This window comes from Halichoerus grypus, chromosome 9 (genome assembly GCF_964656455.1).
Source record: "Halichoerus grypus chromosome 9, mHalGry1.hap1.1, whole genome shotgun sequence".
In the NCBI taxonomy this organism is placed as follows: domain Eukaryota; kingdom Metazoa; phylum Chordata; class Mammalia; order Carnivora; family Phocidae; genus Halichoerus; species Halichoerus grypus.
Window position 1 is genome coordinate 29744323 of NC_135720.1, and position 16979 is coordinate 29761301.

At 40.9% G+C, this 16979-nt stretch overlaps 1 protein-coding gene across 1 annotated transcript in view; it reads left to right on the forward strand.

Annotated features, from left to right (window-relative positions):
• Positions 1-766: 766 nt before the first annotated feature.
• SGK1 (serum/glucocorticoid regulated kinase 1) overlaps positions 767-16979 on the forward strand; it is a 109502-nt gene continuing 93289 nt past the window's right edge. The window contains exon 1 of the mRNA XM_036097438.2: positions 767-1253. Coding sequence (XP_035953331.1) covers positions 1185-1253 — 69 coding nt within the window. The 5' untranslated portion in view covers positions 767-1184. The remainder of the gene's footprint in view (positions 1254-16979) is intronic.

Genomic DNA, 16979 nt, shown 5'->3' on the forward strand with positions numbered 1-16979 from the left:
ATGGGAAAATAGGCCACACAAATTAAGTGGTGTTTTAAAAATGAATTTAGTATGCAAAGAATGACATGGATAAGGATTTCGGGGTAGATTTCCACTTGATAGGTAAAGGCTTTCCTCTCATTCATCAGGGCTTCCTTTCCATCAAATGGTTTCAGTAATACTTTTTGGTAATGCTCTTTGTGTGTTTTACCATAAGACACTTTGTATATGTCCATTGTGTTCTTTTTTAACAGCCTTCTTTAGGGAAAAGGGCAATTACTTTCACTGTTGCCCACTCTATGATGACAAGTGGGGAGAGGACACTAGAAGAGGTTCTATGTAGTTAGTATGAGAGCCTCCATTGTTCTACCTACGCTTGCACCTTATTTCATTTTTCTCCCCATTTGGACAGATCGGGAATGAATTTGATTAAATTTCCATTGAGAGACTTACTATATTCAGGAATACGTATCAAAAGAATGCCAATGAGCATAAAACAAAAACGGTCTGCATTTCATAGGAAACCGATTTAAATGGTCCTAACAACAAAAAGAAAAGAAACACGCTATTAAAGTAGCCCTCCCAAGGGGTTGTCAACTGCTTTTCAGTGCGTCCTGAGCCGGTGCCTTCCCTCCGCGGGCTGCTCAGATATTCCTGAATCGCTGCGTCTCCAGCAGCGCTTTCTCTCTCCCTCTGCCTCTCTGGCGCTGCTCTCCCTCCCTCCCTCCCTCCCTCGGCTTCTGCTCTTTCTTACTCCTCTCAGCTGCTTAACTACAGCTCCCACTGGAACTTGCACGATCAAAAACAGCTCTCCTCCGGAGCAGCCTCCAGCCGCGCATCACCTGGAGCCGGGCGGCGGGCCCCGCGCGCCCGCCGCAGAGCCGCCAGGTAGCTGGGGGCGCGCAGGGGGTGCCCCTCTCCGGCTCGCCAGCCGCAGAGCATCTCCCCGGGATCCGCCGCAGCCTGCGGGGCCGGCCGCGCCGATGCCCGCGTTTCGGAGCAGCGATGGGAAGAGCAAAGCCACTGGCCGTGGCAACTGAGAGTGGGGAGAGGTTGCTGCAGCATGTGTGAGTGAAGCCCGGAGCCCCGCTAGGTTCTCCATCCCGCTCCGTCGTCGCTGTGTCCGGGAGGGCAGCCGGGGACCCGCTGCGCTCACCAGGCGGTGCCACCCTGGATCTATAACTGTGAACTCCCTACCGTGGAAAATGGTAAACAAAGACATGAATGGATTCCCAGTCAAGAAATGCTCAGCCTTCCAATTTTTTAAGAAGCGGGTAAGGACAGGTTTTGTTTGTTTCTTTTGTTTTCTGCTCTTCTCTGAAATGCTTTTGATTGCTGGCCTGGGGTAAGCCTAAGGTTGTCTTGCAGAACCCCGAAGGAAAGGCGAGCTTCTGGAAGCCCTGGTCCAGCTGGGAATTATACCTGTCTTGATGCAAATTTGTGGGTGGGGGCGCCTTGGAACAGTTGCTTTCCCAGGATGGGGGTGGGCTGGGCTGCCTTAGAGAGGGTTTGAGCCTGGAATGGGAATTTCTCAAAGCCACAAGATGACAGGCAGTGTCAGAGAATTGGCCCGGGGTACAGTGATGGCTAGTAATTTAGTCAGGGACTAATTCAGTAGCTCTCCTCTCTCTTATCTTTGAAGGGTTCAACTTTTCCCACACCTTCCGTTGACTCTGTCTCAAGTGCCTTATTGCCATCTTCATTAGAAGCCACAGCTTCGTCTTCCCAAATCCATTCAGCCAATAACATGCGGAGTCTCTGTCTATGGTAAAAATAGCAAAGGACTAGAATGACCTTTTGCAGAAATGATGGAATCCAGCATTTTAAATTCTCTGTTTCAAGTTGCCTCAATGTTGCTTGGTATGACTGCCTTTCTTTTCGAGAGAACAGCGGATAGTCTGAATCCAAGTGACAAGATGGGGTTATGCTGCTGTATATATTCATTCCTTCAATTCCTTGTTCTTCCATTCAGGGTGTTAACATCACTTTGCTTATAAACGAGCAAAAAAAAGGGAAAGGTCTTTTTTTGTGTGTTTCACCATAAACCGAATGCATTGTAATAGTCACGCTGGTGGTCTGCATAAACCTGCAGATTTATACACAAGTGGGAGGTAAGAAATGTATGATGGTTAAGGGACTGATGACTGACACTCTTATGGAGAGTTTCCTAAGCAACAGAACCTTCCTTCAGCCCCCAGATGCCCTGTCCTATTTAATCCCCTAGGGCAATGCCATCAAAATGGCTCTCTCCATTCATTCTTCCCGCCCTTCATTCAGGTCCTTTCTGTGCTGTGCCTGACGCACAGCCCTTCACTTAACCCATCAGCGGAACACAATGAATTACACACTGGACCAGACCACCACCCTGCACCAAATGGGCAAGCTGGAAAGGCAGCTCTGGAAGCAGTAAGTCAGGCCCAGCTAGAGGGCAGGCATAGGCTCCCTTTGACTGTCTCATCTCATCAATAAAGCACAACGGTCCCTCAAGTCCATGGGCCAAAACATCTGCATTAAAACCAAGGCAAAACCACCCTGTCCTTCATGCTGCTCCTGGAGATCCCTCACAAGTGGAGACTGCAGGCTGAACCAAAGCAAGTCAGTGCAACTTCTCAGAGCTCTGCAGTGTTTCTTGGTTTTCCCGGTAGCCAAAATGTTTCTTTCCAAGGAATGGGCCCTTTGTGAAAACTAATCTCCAGCAGGAAACAAATGTGTTGCTAATAATAAAAAAAAAAATTTCATAGCCCATAATTCAGTGCTTAAACTCTTTACTCTCTTTGAATTAATGAATTTGTTTAGTGGTATTGGTGGGAGGGGAACGAGGGTGATATTTTAAAACTCCTCAGTTAGGCATTTTTTTATCAACCAAGTAGCTGTCAAGTAGAATTTTTTTTTAAGTTGTCACCTATTTTCTTTACTATCAAAATGTACTAACAGACATATAATTTACCATCTGGTTTCTTTCTGCTTAAAAGCATAATTTACCCATCGTCTTCAGTTGGCACCTCTGTTGACCTTGAATCTTGCAAAGAACTAGCCAGGGTTTTATCTATTTGGCAGAGAGAAAGAGGTCTGTACCAAGATTTTCTGGCTGGCAGCTTCAACTGCCTTTTAACCTGGGTTTATCAGGTGCTGGAGATAGAATCAGAAATCCCTCTACTGGTCTCCTTACTCCTCAAGGACAGCAAAATCAGCAGAATGTGACTTTGTAAGTCATGGACAGACCCAAAGATAAATTCCTTGATTCTTGTCTACTGGTATACAAGTTCTCTGTTCCAAAAGTTCATTTCATTTTGTACCATGACTTTTGCTTTGGGCTTTGCTCTTTTGTTTGTTTGGTTTTGGGTTTTTTGTTTGTTTGTTTGTTTGTTTACTTTTTAATTATACAACCAACATGCAAATAAATGTATAAAACATTAAGACAATGCCAAGGTAAATCCCACCTCTTCCCCAATCTTCCCCAGACGTAACCGTTGCTACCATGTTGGTGTTCATAATTTCCAGCCTTTTTTTATGTATTTACATACACATTCAGTTACTAGAATGTCTTTGTTTTCAGCTAAGAATAATCTATTTTCCTTATATTCTATTGTTGAAGTTCCACACATTTCTGCATATTTATTTTTAACCTAGATGGGCAGTCTTACAAAGTGAGCCTTTGTCCAGTGCCCACATAAAACCATGAATAGATCTTGGGGGAAAAAAAACCCATAGGTATTTTAGGGCTCATGAGAAAGACTGAGGTTTGGACCCAAACTGTGATTGCAGAAGGCTTGAAGAGTGCTTCTGACAACTCTGAGGCATTCCAAAGGGAGCACCAAGCAGCTCACCAGAGGGGAATATTGATGACCTGCCCCGCCGTTCATTTAGGAGAGTAAGTATAGCCACCATTTATCGAGCGCTTCCTATGTTCTAGAGGTTGAGGGCCAAATACTTTACATGTATGATCTCATTTAATCCTCACAGAAACCCTATGAAGTAAGAGAAATTATTAAATGTGCAAAGTGTGGCTCAGGGAGATTAAACAACCAGCCCAAGGTCACGTAGCTAAAAAGTAGCAGAGCTAAAATTTAAACTTTGTTTAACCCATAGCCTGTGTTCTTAGTCCAGACTTTTGATTTCAAATCATCCTCCCACCTATTTTTTTTCTTTTTATTTTCCACCACAGAATCTTTTTATTTTTTCCAAGTGAAATCTTTGTGTCTCTACCCAATGTATCAAACCTACGAAGGCAGCTGATCCTCAGCAGACAGACCTCTCAAAGCTCGTTTCCAGCCCACAGTCTGAAGACAGGCAGTCTTGGTGCTATTCCCCCAAATCCTTTGGACTTATGCTTTCCACTCTCATGTCTCAAAGGCTCAACTAAATCAGCTTAATTTCATTTAGTTGAGAATTGCTAAGCTAAACTCCACAAGAGTTCTACTTTCAATCTCTCTGTGTTAATGATAAATTAGCATTAGATGCCTTTGGATTATGTTTTATTCTCAGAGTCTGTAAAAATTCACTTAAAATGGATGGAAAGATGTCCTTATCAGTTTTATTCTCACAATCGGAGAGGTTTAAAAGTTATCAATTGTGCTAAAGATAATCCATGGATTATCTTTATGGATTTAAAGATCTGTTCATAGTTCAGATTCTTGCATTATGACTCAGAAAACACAAACAAATGGCATTGTCTTCAACTTGATAATCCTAGGTACATAAGAAAGACTTCGATAGCCATAATTATATTGTCTTCTGTAAAATTTCAAAGGCTACCTAGCAACATAGAATTTTGGATTTGGAGTGAACCTTAGAAACGCTCTCATTGACCTCCCTGTTTTTAATGATGAGGAGACAGTATCAGGAAGGTCAAGACACCTGCTCAGATTAGAATGGGGCTAAGCGCTGCTCACATGTAGGGTTTTCACTTCCAAATCTAGTGTGCTTTCCTCCTCATCATACCCTCTAACTAGTTCAGGCTTCATGCCTTGTCTATTCGTTTTCTTAACAAAGAGAGTAGGAACAAAATCCAGCTCTTGTCTTCATAGAATTAACTGCCTAATGACCACCAACTTTGACAAGACACTTTGGTCTTGACTCAGTATTTCATGATTTTGTACATTTGAACAATTCCTTATATTGTATTGTTCTTTAATAATAACAGATTTTATAATCACTGTCACTTATACAACACCAACTTTGCTGGGCACTGTTCTCAGAGGCTTAACTATGCTTACATATGTAAATTCTCACAAAAATCCCAAGGTAGATACTATTGTTATCCCAATTTCACAGATGAAGAAACTGAGGGGTACGGAGGTGGAGGAAGTAGTCTTAGGGCACACGGCCAGTTAGCAGCAGAATCAGGGTTTGGATCAAAGTGCTTGGCTCCAGAGTCCATAGCCTTAAGCACTGTTCACCCTGGGCCTGTTGGCGTTAACCAGTCCAGCATGGTCAGAGGAGAAGTGAAGAGGTATGACTGCCCTAGCTTCCTCCTTTCTCTAAAAATGTCAGGGAACAAAGCAAAGGCTTTCAGCCTGGTAATGATGTTTACCCTGGCAGAGCTGAGGGGGGAAATTTAGCTCCTCTGAAGTGGTTGTTCTCCACCACTGTTCCATTAACAACATTCCTTTACATGCATTTCCCTTTACTGTTCTATTATGTCTACTTAAAGCATTGAATTGGAATGATAACAAAGATCCTCTTCCTATGTGAAACACTCCACGTCTTCCCAGAGGGCTAACATTTATTGAGCTTTTACTAAGAGTCAGGCACTGTTACTAGTGTAATACTCAGAATCACTCGATTATGCCCATCTGACAGCCAAGGACACGGAGCTTCAAAGAGGTTAAGTACCTGGTTCAAGGCCATAGTGCTATTAAGAGGGGTAGCAGAATTCAAACTCAGGAGGTCAGCTCTAGTCCCACCAATCTTTCCATTGGCATCTCTGGAGTGTGGTGCCATGATGCTAACACTGCTTCTGGGTTGGCTCTCCCCATTGGAAACTACTGTGAGGATGATCCAGAGAGGATTTTGTGGGGAGCTTTTGGCCACAGCTATGGAGACTTAACATTTTCCAAGTGACTTCCAAGGGTAGGAGGAATGCTTTCCGACAAATCTGAGGTCTCCGAGATATATTTGATCATACTTCCTGGAACCATAGTGGAGACTCTATTGGCTTCTACTGTGCTTTCTTCAGAGGCAGCTAAAATCTGAGTTGTTTGAGTCCCTCTTGTGTGTGCTCCAGCAGCTTAGCACGTGGTCCTGCTCACCCAGCACAGGGACGTTGGGACTGTTGACTCACCTGTAGCTCTCACAGGGCAGGAAGGTCCTTAAGGACAAAGAACCCATGACCTTGTTCCCTATATCCCTTACTTGTCAAACCAAATTTGTTAAATGAAAGTATATACCAAATGAATGAATGAATCCTTATGTTAACTTGTCCCTAAGTCATTGTCTTGTCCTTTTCCTCCTCGTTTTTCTTTCTTGAAACAGATTAATGACTTAAAAGTCTAATGCATTTTAATCTCCTCTCTGTTTGGATATGGATTATAAATAAATGAAGACTTTGAAAAATAACTTAAGTTGGGTGCAAGGACAAGTTGTCACTATGCTTAATAGCTGGCAGGTCCCCAGGGAAACTGGACCTCATCTTGTTTGCTGCTGCAGTGTCCAGTCCACAACCTCTTTTCTGTAATGCTTTTCCTGTTGGGTCAATCGAGACAGATGTAGTAAGATTGACTAATCCCTTTTATTGTACACTAATATAAATCTGACTTTAATATTATATAGTATTTGCGTTATGTATTCTCCCACCTAGAATTTTAAAAAAACATCTTTCCAGTTATCATTTCTCCTCATTTTTCCATGTGGTTTTAAGAGCCACTGAGTGTGAAGAAGAACTGGAACTCAAGTTGTTTTTTCCACTTTGACCACTAGGTCCCTGGGGGGTTGGCCTGGAGCAGGGGCAGGTTGGACTTGCTGGGCGTGGCTGTGCCGGGGAGTGAGTCTGCACTGCTGCAGAATGCGGGACAGGTGCCATTCTCATGGAGTCCATGTTTTGGCACCCTGGCCGTCCTCGAGAAAGCCCTATGCTAGTTAGGCTTTCACTCTGCTACAGTGCTTGGGAAATATTTTGAGTGGAAAGTGTAGCAGAGTTCCTTGAAAGTTTCGTTTTTTAAAGAATTAGTGCTAACGTGCTGGTGCCATATATAACACTGGAGTAAGAAATATTCTGAGCTCACCCATATTTGATAATCTGCAAATGCTTCGCAAGATAAGCAAAACTAAAATGGGGGTGGGCAGCCATTGAAACGCATGTCCCCATCTGAAGAGGTCTGATTATAAAAACATAAAGGGAAGAACTGGAGGAGAATTGGATGCGTAGAAAAATTTAATTAGTAATTTAGGTCAAGCTAAAGATAGTTCACTGGAAGAAATACTGTGGAGGCAGATTTTTAAAGTGCCATTTTTTTTTTTTTTTAATGCACACCCATTTTAAGTTTCAGCAGTAAGTCCAAAAAGTTAAATAGTAAATACCAGCATCCTTAACATTGGCAGATAAGGAGAAGACTCCTGACTTACCAGGGAGATGCCTTCACCTGCCCGCTGACTGACTAGAGCCTCAGATCCCAGCTTGTCAGCTCGTCTGAGTGTGGACTCACTGACTTCTCACCAACACCGCAATAAGGACCTTTATTCTTTCCATGGGGTTTACGAAAATTAAGTTCACAGGGCAAGCGGTTTCCCCAAAGAGCTTTAACTGAAGGGATATGCACAGCCTCCCTGGAGATCCACGTCCTTCCTGCTGGGCAGACTGCCCCGGCCTTTCTCAGGACCTCCTCCTGGCCCAGCAACGAGAAGGCGGTTGCAGGGATGTACCCTGGTCCTTGGTCTAAGGGCCGGCCCACCAGCAAGTGGCCAGATTTCCCTGGCAGACTGTAGAGTTAGGTGGCACATTTTACACAATTCTGTGTGGGTGGAAGAGGAGAGTGAGGTGGGGGGAGGACAATAGGAAAAGCAGAGCAGGCACGTTAGGTGCTCTCTGGCTTCCTCCTGCAGCTGCTCCAGCATTTGTTATAGTTTGTTTACTCTCATCCTATTGCTTTGCAGCCTTCTAAAATGATTTCCTAAGTATTTACAACAAAGGAAAATGAAAATCAAGGCTGTAACTAGGGCGGTAGGAGAATCTTCCCCTTGGTAGTGCAAGATGCCAAAATATTACTCTAATTGCTTTACAGAGCCTGCTGTGATATTTTTCTGGAAGAGTCCACTTAGCTATTTTTATAGCATTGGGGTCACCTTGATCTATTTTCCCTTCCTAGGTCAGGGCATTCACCCAAAATGCCATTTGCTTGGGGAAACAATTGACCATGTGGTCTTCTCCTCTTCTTCTCTCTTTCCCCTTCCACCCACTCCTCCTCCCCCTTCCCCTCCCTCCCTTCCCTTTCCCTTCACCCCTCCTCCTCCTCCCCTTCCTCCTTCTCCTCTCCTTCTCCTTCTCCTCCTCCTCCTCCTTCTTCTTCTTCTTTCCTTGCACCCTCTCTCTCATCTCTAAAGGGTAAGTTCACATCAAAGTAAAAGAGACAAAAGCCTAACGTGAAATATTCCTGGATTCACATCCCATAGAAAACCAAGAACTCTCGTTCCTCTAACCCAACATGGCTACAGGAATATCTTTCCATTTCCGAGTCTGTTACAGTGAGCTCAGCCAGGATGAAAGATCACCACAGATCAAGATTTTAATTTCTAGAAATAGCGAGGCAAAATGTGTCCCTAAATAGTTAAAACATTTTAAGGTTCAAGTCCATGTGGGACCAACATTAAAATATACTGAGGAAAAAAATTAAAGTTAATAGTTTGAGAATTAAAAATAAATAATAATATATATTTTCAGTGTTTATTAGTCACAACTATAATCTTTTCCAATGATCTTGCTGAAAAGTGATCAAATTTCCTTTGAATCCGGAATCTTTCTGGACCAGTACTAATTTGGGTTATATCACAGAAAAAGTTTTACAAGACAGAAAACTATGCGTATATAGCTTTTAGGGTGGTTAAAAAGATTGAGGTAAGGCTAAGTAGCACAATGGTGAAGAGGTGGTCTAAAAATAAATACAGTGAAAATGAACTCTCTAGTCTCATAGAGTTTCTCTAAACCTGGAATATAAACTCCCTGAGGGCAGAGATCATGTTTATCTTGTTCACAGCTCAGAGTATCTGGTACATAGTAGACAGTCAACAGATATGTTTAATGAATCAATAAAGATAATTTAATCAAGGGGCTTGGGGAGGAGGTGTCATGTGTAATTGTAATATAATTACCTGATTAAATAGAGAGGGTATTGATAAAGAGAGGAGGTAAGAATTAAAGAAAATCTTGGCATGATTTCCACTGCTTCTAAGTAGTGCTGTTTGCATGCCAACAAATAAAAGTGTGAAAGACTTAGAAGCTTATGCCTTAATGAATAAATGTACTCTAAAGCAGGTAATGCAATGCATTTTTGTTTAGTTAGGCTTGGCAGAGACTAGATTTGAGCAATAACCTCTAACCTGGGTTCTATTTTGATGATTAGTTTGGCATTTTTATAATACTAGATGTTAATAATTAAAAAAAATTTGTAACAAGTTAGAGGGTTTGATGTAGGAATACTCATGTCTTTTACATCAATTGTACTATGATGTAAAAGAACAGGTGAGTGGAAATATTAATGATTTACCAAAGACTATGTTTAATGGAATAATAAAGCTTAAGGAGTTAAGAGATATCAAAGACATTGATGACACTGCGTTCATGGAGGGAAGTTACAGAATCTCTAATCCATCTTTAGGTGAGAAGTAAGAAAGTATCTAAAAACTATCTTTGATTTTCACAGGGAAATAAGGGTTGTGCCAGTTTTTTAAGGCTGCCATAACAAAATGACAAACTGGATGGCTTAAGTCACAGAAATTGATTGCCTCACAGCTCTGGAGGCTGAAAATCGAGATCAAGGTGTCAGTAGGGTTGGTTCCTTCTGAGGCAGGGAGGGAAGGATTTCCTTCCAGGCCTCTCTCCTTGGCTTGTAGATGGCCATCTTTCTTCTCCCTGCATCTTTTTTTTTTTTCCTCTTAAGATTTATTTATTTATTTTAGAGAGAGAAAGAGCAGGAGCGAGTGTGGGGAGGGGCAGAGGGAGAAGAAAAAGGAGAGAGAATTTCAAGCAGACTCCCCACTGAGTGTGGAGCCCAACACAGGGCTGGATCCCAGGATCCTGAGATCATGACCCTAGCCGAAACCAGGAGTTGGATGCTTAATGGACTACGCCACCCAGGCGCCCCTTTTCCCTGTATCCTTATATCCTCTTCCTTCTGTATGTATCAGTCCAAATTTCCCCTTCTTATAAGGACCTTGATAAGGACACCAGTCACACCTCATTAGCACCCACCTCCTTTTAACTTGATTACCTCTATAAAGATCCTATCTCCAAATACATTCTGAGTTTCTGGGGTTAGGACTTTAATATACAAATGTGGGGGAGGCATAATACAACTTATAACAGAAGTTTTTCCTTACCATTGAAACCTCATTTACATCTGCAATGGAACATCCCCAATAGAATGGGTTCTAAAGTAGAAATTTTTGCTTTATTAAAATTATGAGTAAGTTCTGGGAAACAAAATCTTGCAGAAAATCTATTAACACTGGAGAATATCAGGTGAGACAGAGGTTTGGCAGCCAAAAATATCTTAATTGTTTTAAAGATGGTAATGTGGTAGAAGTGGGAAGAGAGTTCTAACTGGAAAAATATTGCTGCTAAGTTTTTATGTAATAAGCCTTGAGGAGCTAGATGGCTGATGGAATGTCTAATATAGCATTTAAGAGCTTACAACTAAATAATAACCATGTGTAAATGAATTTCTCCGAAGAATATCAATATAACTGCTTTCTCTTTCCACTACTTGACCTCAAAGATTAAGTGTTACATAAGAACTAGGACCTGGCAGTTATTGTATACAGGGCCTTAGTTATCAGCTTTGGCAAAGCAGTCATATCTAATTTATTTGTCCATTAGTCAACTTTTCCATAAAAGGGCCCACACCTTCTCACATTGCCAGTAATAAGATGGTGAAACCATTGCTAATAATTAGTCTTCTAGCATGAAATGAATGCTTTAAATCAGGCATTTGAGAGTAACTCTTCAGACTTAATCTCAATCAGATAGAATTCCAGAATGTGTAATTATTTTTTCATCCCATATCTTTTTTTTTTTTAAGATTTTATTTATTTATTTGACAGAGAGAGACACAGCGAGAGAGGGAACACAAGCAGTGGGGAGAGGGAGAGGGAGAAGCAGGCTTCCTGCCGAGCAGGGAGCCCGATGCGGGGCTCGATCCCAGGACCCTGGGATCATGACCTGAGCCGAAGGCAGATGCTTAACGACTGAGCCACCCAGGCACCCCTCCACATCTTAACAATTAGCTCTTGTGTTATACATTTTATTCTTTTCCAAAAATCAGAGCAATGAACATTTCTAACAATGCCTTCCTTCCTAAAGTCATTATCTTCTAAATAACAGGTTCACATTTAGTGTTGAAACTCACACTTCAGGGTGTGTGTAGGTTTCTTATCATTAACAACCAATATTAATTTAGCACTTGCGTGTGTCAGGCATTATGATAGAAATGCAAATATAAGAATGTATATTTTCCTTCCTATTGCCATCCTACCCTAACCCCAGGAACTCTGATATCATATCCCTGTTATATACTCTTTGTAGCTTCCTGTACTTTTTTTTATGACACCTGTCAATCTGTAATCACATATTATTATAGCTTTTTAATAAATGTCCTTAACATTAATTAATATCCTCCTAGACTATGATCTCTTTGGGGCTGGGGCTGGGGCTTGTGCTCTCTCTTGCTTACAATGATGTCCTCAGAGCTTGGCTCCTGGAGTGTTATCAATAAACCCTTATTGAAACAAAAAGGAAATTATGAAATGCTAATCTAAGGGGGAGAGGAGAGGAGTTAACACTAAAAACACAAAAGTCCTTTCAATTTTATTGCTTTTTTAAAATTTTATTTGTTTTAAACAGAGGCAGATGCGAAGATTTTAAGTCTGAGACACATTTATATTCCAAATGGCATTGCTTTTGAAGTCATTGTCTCTTCTATCTTTTACTGTTCCCTGTGAGGGGATCCACATAATAAATTGCTCTTATAATTTAGCTGTAGGTTAAAGATTTTTTCTTTTCTGAAACAAATCACATTTAGCATGATATAATCCCACAGGTTTGCCTCAGTTGCCAGGAAACTCAAAGCTAAATTTAAAGGTAAATTTCAGTGAACAAATTAGACAAATCTGTAGAAATAACTTCAGTTGCTAAGTTTGGTTTTAATCTTGTATTTTTATTTTAACTCTCTTGTTTTGTGTATCTCGTTGTAAACTGCCTCAGATGTTTTCAAAAGTAAGATAGCATATTATACTAATGCATTGCTATGGTGATAAAACAGCAAACAGAAGAAATCTAGTTCTAAAGTATGAAGTTCTTCTCTATTAGCTTTTCTTCTTGAAAATACGTACTAAATTTATGTTATCTACTGTTGCATTACAAGATAACCCAAACTTAATGATCAAAACAATCAATTTGTTTTTCTCAGGATCCTATAAATTAGGAATTCAGGTTGACTCCTTAGGATGGTCCTGCTCCATGTCATTGGCTGGGTCATTCCTTGGCTGTGTTTAGCAGGTGGCTAGACTGGACCAGAAAGTCCCAGAAAGCTTCACTCTCATATCTGGAGCTTCATTGCTCCTCTTTTGGCCTCTTTCTTTCTCCATGTAGCTTGGGCTCCTTCCATCATGGTCATAAGGTAGTTGGACGTAGAAGTCTGCTGGCTTCCAAGACGAAGTGCTTCATGAGAGTGGGGGAAGCTGCCCATCTCGTAGGGCTCTGCTTTGGAGGTTATAGTGTTGTTTTCACTGCGTTTGACTCATCAAAAGAGTCAGAGAGCCAACTCACATTCAAGGGAAGGAATAAACTCCACCTCTCAATAAGAAGAGTGAGTGCAAAGTGAAATTATTGGATGTTTCTATTTGTTCCACTAAAACATAGCATAATTTTCCAAACTGTATCCAGCTGTACTGAATTAATCTATAAGCTTTTATAATCAAAACATTTTCAGTTACGATAAAAAACTAGAAACTCCCAAACCCTCATAGAAGAGAGATATTAAGGACTCCTCATATGGGATCAGACAAACCCAGGTGGACTCTTACCTACATTACTTACAGGCTTTGTAACATTGGGCAAGCTATTTAATGTTCCATGTGTAATGGCTTATCTATAAAATGGATTTAATAACAACACATAACTCATAGAACCGTTGAGAGGATTAAATAACAGAATGCATGTAAAGCTTTTAGCCCTCATGTCTGGGACATATTTAGCACCCCAAAATGTAAGATATTATCAAGACGACTTTAAATTCTGGTTTGTCTTTTTAGCCTACCGTTCTACACTTTTTGTTATGGTATAAGTTGTGATTTTACTCATGAGTCCAGTTAGAGACATGCTGCTATTAAAAATCTTTGCTTTTGGATTTTATTGTTTAAAGGTCATTTCTCAAAAGACTTTTTCATGGTCAGCAGGTTTACACTTTTACTGAGTTATGTAGCAGTTTCCAGAGGCTTAGGAACTAGTGAACATAATTAATTTCTCTTCTGTAGATACTTATCCCTAGAGCAACTGCAGTGGGCTGGCTGCATTGCCAGAATAGTACTTCATTTGTATAGGATCTCATTAAATCAAATGATGCCAAATTACTCTACTTTTTTTGGTTCCATGAGCACAAGGCACTGACAGAGAAACAGATACCCAAACCCTTATGTCCAACACATGATTGATGAGATTCTATCTGAATGTAATGCCAAGTCTTGTTTTCTAATTTGCCTTGCTCTACAAAGTCAAGACTTGGAATTCATTTGCATATTCAAAAGCACAACCATGTAACTCATGAACACTCTGAAATACTCTTTAAAATCCTTTTATTGCTCTACTTTCATGAAACTATTTCTTATTAAAGACTCAAAAACTTGTATTGCAGGGCATTCCATCCATCTGTTTTGCTTAACTCTAAGATCTAGCTCTTTCTTTTGTGTTTACTTTGTCCTATGGACACTTAGCCATCTTTATCTTAACTTTCCCTTTCTCGGCATGCCTCCCTGGGGACCACTCCCTCCATGAAGACTCAGTTGTGGCTTCTGTGCTTCACCACTGTCCAGGTTCTCCTCTTACCTCTGGGCTATTTCTTCATTTCCTTCCAGCATCCTCCTGCTCTATCCCACTTCTTTTTTTCTTTTTTTTAAGATTTTATTTATTTATTTATTTGAGAGAGAGAGACAGAGATAGCGAGAGAGAGCAGGAGTGGAGGGGGGAGGGAGAAGCAGACTCCCCACTGAGCAGGAAGCCCAACGTGGGGCTCGATCCCAGGACCCTGGGATCATGACCTGAGCTGAAGGCAGATGCTTAACCGACTGAGCCACCCAGGTGCCCCTCTATCCTACTTCTAATGTGGGAGTGGCTCAGTCTCCATCCATGGCTCACTGACCTCTCTCCCCTTTACCATCTTTTTCTTTCTTTACCCTCTCATTCTGGTTCTCCATCTTTCTCACTTTCCTATACATTCTCTCCTTTAGCTCCCTCTCCCCAGCAACACCCAAGTTCATTCATTCCCAGGCTTTAAATGCAATCTGTATCTTTCTTAAGTTTATCAGTTTGTTGAATGTCAGATCTCTATTCCCAATTGTCTACTTGATGTTCCCCTTGAAATGTCTCATGGACACCTTAAACTAATCCTATCCAAAACTGAACTCTTGATTTTCCTTCCCACCTAATTTGATTCCTTTCCCTATTTTCCCCATCTTAAGTAAACAAAACTACCCTCCATTAATCTGCTAGAGCCAGAAGCCTAGCAATTATTATTCATCCTTCATTTCTTCCAACATCAATGTAATTCATCAACACATCCTGTTGAGTTTACTTCTAAAATAGATTTTTTTTTTTTAAATTCCCCTCGTTTTATCTTCACAGCCTTGGTGCAAGCCATGGCCATTTTTTGGACTCTTTAATAAAGCTTCTTTACTCTTTTCTCCACATCTACTCTTCCCTGCCTTTCTCCTCCTTAGCTTTCCCATGAAGAAATCACAGCACTTTTAGACAGATTAACAGCTTTTCCATAGTAGTAAGTTTTCCTGAGGAAACAAGGCAGTAAAAGAAGAAAGAACCTCCCCAGAATCATATAGAGAAGTGGCAAACTGGACATTAGAAACCAAGTTCCTTCTTTGTGGCAATACATTCTTCTACTCTCAGATATCTACTATTTTGAGTTTTTTCTCCTCTTCTTGATTTACATTCTTTTTTTTTTTATTGAAGCATTTTATTTTGGGAAGAATTATGGTATTTGGGGCTCTCTTGAAAAAGCAGATGCTAAAATGCTTTAGTTTAAATTACATTATTCATCCCCACCTATCTCAGGGCAAAAAAGTCACAGAGATTAGGATAATTACCAGAGGCCCCAAAACCCTGTCAGAAGGAAATGGCCTAATTCTTTCTTTGAAACTAGAACAAACAGACATATTCAAACATTGAGTATTTCCAGATTGGGAATCTTCTTCCAGACTGGGAATCTTTTTTTTTTTTTTTTTTTTTTTTTTTTAGTGGTTTACTAACCCAGGGCATAATAATAATGTTAGGGACCATAATTTTTATGAATTTTACTGTATGTCAACTGACCACTTTGGATAGTTTTGAAAGCCCTCCCTATTCTGGATACATCCAGCATATTTTACCTTATCCCCTACGCTCCTTGGCATAACTCTCCACCACTAGTAGCTCAGGAATGAACTGGGTCTCCATCTCGTCCTTTTTACTGTTCTTTTACCTGATAGTTCCTTCTTTGCTCACTCCTCATCCTTAACCCACACTTTGCTAAATTCTACATATTTTCTCTAGCTAGCTGTAGTTCCATGTGATCCGTGGAGCTTACCCAGCTACTGTAAATTGCCCAGATTTCTTTCTTCAGCTCTCCATAAATACTAACTTAGAGTACCAGTTACCTTTTATTGATTGTTTATAATATGCTCTCACAAGTAGCATTTTCATAGCACTTAATTTGGAACACATTCAATGATGTTTTTTCTCCCTTGTGTCTCACAACTCAGGAGTGCAGGTATCCTTAGCCTTGATTCACCAAAATGGATACTGAGCATCAGAAAGGTTAAGTAACTTTCCACGGTCACACAGATGAGAAGGCCCATGTCAGCTGACAACATTTGAGATTCTCCTTCCTTTACATCACGTCACTTCTCTGGCAACTGTTGTGGGTTTTCACTGGACATTCCATGCTCACTGTCTATTACCCTAGGAACTTCAGAAACTTGCAATGAACTTTTTGTTGTCATGCTAGCATCTTCAGATTCTTTGGTCTACGAGTAGAAGGGAATCCACTTTTGTCCATTCTACCCTCTAAATAGCTTTTGGTCCCACTTCCATGTACTTACTGACAGTCTGCATTACCATTTGCCTAGCTCAGGTCACCTTCATTCTTCCCTGGAGAACTGCCACCACCTCCTACCTGGCCTTCTGCTGCCAATCTTGCTCCACAGAACTGCAGTCAAGAAAAGTTTTCTAAAACACAAGTTGGAACATGATGTGCCTATGCTGCATTTCAGTGGCTCATCATAGCTCTCAAAAGAAGGTCCTAATTCCACTTACCTAAGGTACCTTGAGTAGTCAAATTCATTGAGATGGACAGTAGAATGGTGGTTTCCAGGAGCTGGGGCAGAGGGAGAGGGGAATGAGGAGTTACTGTTTAATGGATTAGAGTTTCTGTTTGGAAAGATGCAAAGGTTCCAGATATGGATGGTGGTGATGATTGTACAACAATGTGAATGTACTGAATTGCACACTTAATGATCACAATGGTAAATGTGTATTATTATGTATATTATGTAGTACATTATGTATGTACAACATCATGCATGTT